Genomic DNA, 6,795 nt, shown 5'->3' with positions numbered 1-6,795 from the left:
TTTATTTAAGAATTTCCAATAAGAAAATGTCAAAAATTGCAGATTAATAAAAAGTCAAGATAATTTTCCAATATTATTTAAAATAATAATGAAAAATACAGATTATAAATAATTTGAAGACAGAATAAGAAATTTATTACATTCGATAATGACGCAAATCCAGAAACAAAGTTTCTCTTCGGGGAGAATTAAATGAGGCAATCGTTGAGGGAATATTCATCCCCCCCCGTAGAGTTTCTTACTTATTGAAAAATATTAGCGAAGTTGACTGGTTCGATGAATCTTGCCAGATTAATCGGGGAACAAACGCTCGGCCACCACCCCCTCGTCAAACTCACGTAACGCACAGTTATATCACGCCAGCGGCCTGCGACTGACAAGCTTGAATTTAACAGACGTGCAGAAATCAGCCACGTTTATTGTTTGTACATATTGCCGTACGATAACTTCTATTCACAGACAGCTAACGGGAGAGAATCTCGTTCTGAAATATCTTTATTTCCTGTAGCCCATGAAGTGTAATATTTCTTATCTGTCCTTCCTTTGGAATTGACAATTTTATTTCATCGATCACCGTTTTACAAATTAATTCTGGATTTCATTAGTGTTATATAACACGAATGAGATACGGTCTATTAAAATTTCATATGAAATTGACAATGACGCATATTAATATATTGCTAAAAAAGGCGATAAAGATGACATTGTCTTTAAAAAATTGGCCTCTCAAATCTTCGATTCCGTAAAAGTTATAACGGTTGCGTCCACAAGCAAAGGAGTTCATGACACTCTTGTTAATAGCGCCGCGATTATGGTAGTCAGTGGTGTGTAATGGTGAGCAGAATTTTTTTTTCAGCTTCCCTTTTAGCGCGGCACGGGTGCACAGTAATTTCGTAATAATAAAAAGCGTGCCGCGGCTCGCTTTACCTACGCGCTGTGCTGCCTGCTGAGCGGCTTAATAGGATCCTCCAACTTCGTCAAGCCTTTTGCATCTCTCCCGTTCTTTGTCCTCGTTTATCCCGATCCCGAGAGCTTCTTTCCCTCGCCTCGTGCTCGCTCTCTCACTTTTTCTACCGTTTACCCTGCCGGAGGAGAAGATAAACGTTGTTCCGCCGCGCCGCGCAGGTCGCGTCCCCGGGAAATTTTTCTTGTTCGCGCGTGTAACACGCGCGCTTTCCCTTTTGTCTTTTTAATTCTTCAGTCCGGTTATTTTCACAAGCCCCTTTCCGCTTCTCTTCCTTTTGCCCGTGTAACATCACTTTATGACTTTTTAATATCTTTTTTAATATGTAGTTGGAGATTGTGCATTTTCTGGCAGCATTATGTGTTAGAAATTCATTCTAAACTTTGAATAAAAAGGTTTACGTTTGTGCTGTCTGAAAAATTCACAGCTTAAAGTTGGAGCAATCAATTCATGACTCGTCCATTCCAGTCCTTTCATTGACATAAAGAGAAAACAATGTTCTTCTGTCGCAATTCCAAGCAAATTACAATCGTTAATTCTCCTCTCGCTCGATAGAGGCTTCTAACCAGCCCGTCCGAACCCTTCCCAGCGTGTCTGCGTTTCTACCGTGCAGTTTCACACCGGGAGAGATAAACGCCCTTTTACAGATCGTTTCACTCTCATTTGCGTGAAGCTCACCGTGGGAGGTCTGCCTCCCTTTTTCACTTTGCGTCTTCCGCTTTTTCTATCCCTATCTCTGCCTCTCGCCCGTCGTTATGCATGACACGATTCGCGCGGTCTTTTCCTCTGCCCGTCAACCGCTGTGAATTCCTCGTCAGACGCGTACGTTCATCCCTTGGACTTTGGACGGACGCGAGAAAGGGCGAAACTGGCAACGGGATGAGCGCGCGGATTTTTGCGTACGAGGAACGGTCGCATGTTGCATACGTTTATTTCCCCCAATTAACCCTTCGGGGCTTGGCAACGGCCACGCGACCGCGCTAACGACCGCGGTGTTTATGGGGCCTGACGTAGCTTGGCCTACCAAGGCGAACCACACCGCACTGCATGCGGCGATGTCGCCGCAGCGCGTTCCACGTTTCGCCGCTTTGCAAACGCGACTCTCATTGCACGCGATAATGATGATTCTGATATTACTTACTTAGTATGACAAGTAAAACAGTGACCTCATTTTCTGTTAGGATACGCTTTTTGCAATCTAGTAAAATTTATGTAGAATAATAACTAATCGAACGTTGTTTTAATCAAATTTCAAATAATTTAGGAGGGAAGAAGAAAAGATTTTAATGCAAATACAAAAATATATGCACGCTGCCTTTGGTTATTATCAGTCCAGTAAAACGAATCGATTAAAAATCCGCATCGTTCGAACGGACTCTAACGAGATAAAACAATGTTCACCATGAAACGCATTCACATTACTCACAGAACAGTAACATCAAGGGAGACATTTAGACAAAGAAAGATTCATAACTGATTTTAATCAAACTTCAACGACTTCTACATATATCTGTCGTTGCAAAAAAAAAATACCAGCAAGTTGGATTACTAATGGAATCGTAAAAGTTTGCGTAAAATCTTTGTCCTCGTCGCGGAACGTAACTCTCGATGCTGAGCAATCTAATTTCTCGTGGAAACGGTCGACGTTCCATAGAAACGTCGTCGTTCCCGGTCGCCAAGGGAACAGAGATCCAATTGGAAGTATTTCTTCTTACGACGTCGAGTTCGGCAATAAGAAAGTTGTTGTACTCCGCGGAAACAAGTTTCCACCGGGACGTCGCGTCGTCGACGCCTATCGCGATCCAATACTACGAGGGAAAAAGGGAAAACGAGAGGAGGGACAATGATGAAAAAAAAAAAAGGGAGAAATGCTCTTTTGCCGTGGCAGGTGCGCCAGTACGCTAGTTGAGAGGCATTAAGAGTTGAATCGAACGGTGCCGGTGAAGCGAACCTCGCCACCCCGTGCGCGCCGCCTCGCCCCGGCTTTATCCAGTTATTTATGTCGCGAACATAAAGGACCCTCGCTCGAATTGCGCTCTTCCCGGGGGAAGAGGAGACACGAGCGTTGATTGATTCCCACAATGCGGGTTTACCTGTGGAAACGGGTAATCTGATGTATCGATAACTTGTGGCCCGGGAACCACACCGCCTATTGTCTTTTAGACGTTCTTCTTCTTAGTTAAGGTGGCAAGCTTTTCATATGATATTTTTTTCAAATAGTGTCAGTAGTGAATTTATAATTGTCCAGAATTCCACGTCGCGGTTTCACTTACGAGTTTTACCTCCATTGTTTCTCAAGTCACTACATGGAAGTACAGAGACTATAAAAAGTATTTTTTTCTCAGATCTTTTTTAAGAAATTGTTTATAAAACATTGAGTTTACCTGAAGCAGCCTGTAGACTTAAATAAATAAGACTGTTCTTAAGAAATTACACTTTCTTTACATTCAATTGCACGAATGGATTTTATAGGAAGAATCAAGAAGAAAATGTTAATTATCTATTATGCTATACTTCGTACGCAACGTTCTTTATTTTTAACAAACATTTTGGATAAAAATATTCTTCATCATTTTTCCTGTAGAATCCATTCATGCAATCGTATGTTGAGAAACGTAATTTTTTAAATAATTTGCTTAAACGAACACGTAAACATCCCCATGAGTCAATCAGGCATGAAAGATATACGTGCAAAATTTCAACTCAATCCGTGCAGTACTTTTTGCGTGATTGAATGATAATCTAGACTCTCGCATTTATACCTAACATATAACAATTTATTGTATAGGATATTAGGATGAAAATTGAATTTATTCCTTGACGATTGTTCATTGAATCTCGAGGAAGACCTACATAATGTGATTTTATACAAAACGGGTTGAATATACATATGAGGGTATTTGAGGTAAGCAAGTAATACATTTTTTTTTATTTCCTTTGCACATGGCAGGATATATTCATGTATATGTATAGGTATTCCTTTAAATATTGTGCAACAATTATCTGGAATTATTAAATTCAGAAGCTAAGTTTACTGGTATGCATTTCGTTTGATATTTCGGGTAAAACATGGATGCTTTCTATTATACAAATATGTATAGTCTCATTAATGTTGATTATAGAATTGAATTACTTTATAAAAAAGGTAATTTTTATGCTCACCATGCAGCATCCATGAAGTGGAATAGACATGTTCTTTAAAACGTAACAAAAAAAGATTGTTTCTGTTTAGAACAAATTTCTCTCAAGCACAATTTAAACAAATATAATATTTTGCATCGTATTTTAATCTTTCGTACGGCTTTATTAAGGATTTTCTGACGAAAACAAAAATCATACGGTTTACAGAATTCATCATTTATCCATATCCCCAAGTTAATAAACAATAAGGAATATAAGAAATACAATAAAACGTATGTATGGAACGAAGTAAATCACGACAGTAAAGGAAGTACATGATAAACATTTTCTCCGATGTTCATTTCAATTTACTCACCGTCTTTATTCATTCCCATCTGCATACATTTCTTCAAACGGCACGCTTGACACTGATTTCGGTGAGCTTTGTCCACGATACATCTCCCAGTACCAGCTTGACATCTGAACATAAAATTTTTCCAAACATATAAGAATGTCCTGATGATGAAGAACCTTCCAAGAACATCGTGTGACATTAATCTAGATGAAAGAATAGCGAAGAATATCTATAAATTTATTAAAACACACATTTAATTTAACATCATTTAAATAATTTCATTGAACATAATTCCTTTCATAATAAAATTCAACAATACACTTAATAGTATATTTTCTCCATATGACAAAAGATTCGAGTTCTTCTCGCTGTCGAGATCAATCGATCCTTGGCAATGACGTTTCATCGACGATCACCGTAATTTGGTGATTGTTGTCCCTTTCGAAAAGGCGACAAATTTCGAGCGCGTTCGCCGGAAATCCTGGCCGCGCACTCAGGAGGTGGCGTTAAATTCGATTACTTTCATTGTTCAGTTAACCTGGTTATCCTTTCGAGCTGACTAACGTAAAGAGGCGACCGCTCGGGGTCACGTACTTTCCTCTCATCCCTCTTAATTTCATCCAATCCCGCGGCAGTCTCACAATGCTGCGTTTCTTAGGGGAGACAGTCGGCTGGCTTCCTCTTTCCATCTTTATCCCGCTTCACGACGTGGAAATTAACGCATAGAGTTCGTTTCAGTTATCGTGCCAACTTGTCACATGCTGTACTTTCGATCTTCTCTTCGCAAACAGCTTTCCTTTTAAATTTATATTATTTATTGAAATCGAACACTATACATTTTACTGAACGTATGTTTTTCCTTTCTTTTAGCAGTTAATAAACAATTTAATTGACTTTACACGTACTTGAATTTAGATGAAAGTTCTTTATCCTATCGGTAATCAACCAGGCTGAAGTCAAACACTTCTGATTTTCCCATGCCTCGCCATGAATGAAAAAAGGTGTGTACATTAGTAATTCGATGGTAATAGCTGGGGGCTTGATCGGGGCGTTCGATCGATTCTCAGTTCTCTGTTAGCGCGATTTTAACTAACGTCACTCACAAGGAGACGGCACGACGCGGTGGTCTGATCCAGCGGCGTGACGAAACGACGCTACCGTGTCCTGGAACTATCTTGTCCCGAGGCGGTGTAACACGAAGGGCATCGAAGGGTGCCTGCGTGCTGCCCTGCCAGCGGGGTTCCACTCGCAAATTGATTTGCGTTCACACCCCAGCGAGCCTCCGCTGTGTCGTATCTGGCCCCCGTGCATCGCGGGGGTTACAACACACCCTCGGCCGTCCGCGGCATTCACCCTTCAGAACCACATCATACATTTATTTACGCATCTCTCTATTCTACTACCAACCGGCATTGTTTGCTTCATCGAGTTACCGGAAACATGTGCTCCCTGTTAGCCCGAAGATCGCGGCTACGGATGATTTAATGACTCAATCTCTTAGGCGACATCCGGAAATTCGTCAAGGATTAACAAGTTTTACTAAATTACTTAATGAACAAGACAACAGATGTGGAGAATCAGAAAAATGTAATGAATACCGTGGCTGAATGTCACTTAAATTGGAAAATTTCAATTTTCTTGATGACAAGATGATTCATACAGATATTCAATTTTTGTACGTGTTAGTACCTTGCATCTGTTTCCGATTTCAATGGTAGTCTGTCGCTAAAGACTTCGTCCAGAAGAATCACTCTTTTATCGTTCATAATAAGGCGAACGCTTGATCCACTCCGCGCAAGATTCAAGTATCGGCCCGGTGGGAGTTGGTGCGAACTTTCCACGCAATCTGTGTCGTGTACGATCCACTTAATTGCATCTAACCGATCCGTGAAGTTGGACTTTAATCCGTCCATGGTCGATGCGCGGCTCGGCGTGGCGCATCACCTCGGGTCGCATCTGTCGCGGTCTGCTCCCCTATTCGAGTAATTGGTTATCTGTGCGAAGGCTCTTCACTCTTTACCGCGTTATGGTCATTCGACAAGAATTGATAGCGAAGAATGGAAAAAGTTGGTTGAATGGAACCCGCTGTTGAGTCGAGGCAACACGTGTCGCGTATGGTCGATCTTCGATCCGGTGTATAACATTAGATCAGTGTAAAAGTTTGTGCTCCATTTTTAAAAATGGGATTATCACAAACCTATCTATTTACTTATCACAACTATGACTCTCGTCTAATCTAAATTAAGCAGAGTAGGAAACAGGGAAGGGAATGCTTTAAGTATGTATTTCTCTTGCTTATAAGATTATCAATGGTCAGATTAATTGATAATGTCAAAATTAATATTTTGCTTGTAAT

The 6,795-nt window shown here is 40.5% G+C and overlaps 1 protein-coding gene across 2 annotated transcripts in view; it reads right to left on the bottom strand.

Moving 5' to 3' along the window:
- The window catches only part of LOC108622130 (photoreceptor-specific nuclear receptor), a 26,244-nt gene that overhangs the window by 11,059 nt on the left and 8,390 nt on the right, over positions 1 to 6,795 (bottom strand). The window contains exons 4-5 of one of the 2 annotated variants that reach the window (XM_018019809.2): positions 4,461 to 4,564; positions 4,127 to 4,159 (exon numbers count right to left, since the gene is read on the bottom strand). In XM_018019809.2, coding sequence (XP_017875298.1) covers positions 4,127 to 4,159; positions 4,461 to 4,564 — 137 coding nt within the window. The remainder of the gene's footprint in view (positions 1 to 4,126; positions 4,160 to 4,460; positions 4,565 to 6,795) is intronic. The other variant, XM_018019810.2, reaches the window with a different exon arrangement.

This window comes from Ceratina calcarata, unplaced genomic scaffold (genome assembly GCF_001652005.2).
Source record: "Ceratina calcarata isolate Rehan_Ccalc_2016 unplaced genomic scaffold, ASM165200v1 scaffold206.2, whole genome shotgun sequence".
Lineage (NCBI taxonomy): Eukaryota > Metazoa > Arthropoda > Insecta > Hymenoptera > Apidae > Ceratina > Ceratina calcarata.
Note: the sequence above shows the minus strand (reverse complement) of the source record. Positions and strands in the feature narration are given on the sequence as shown.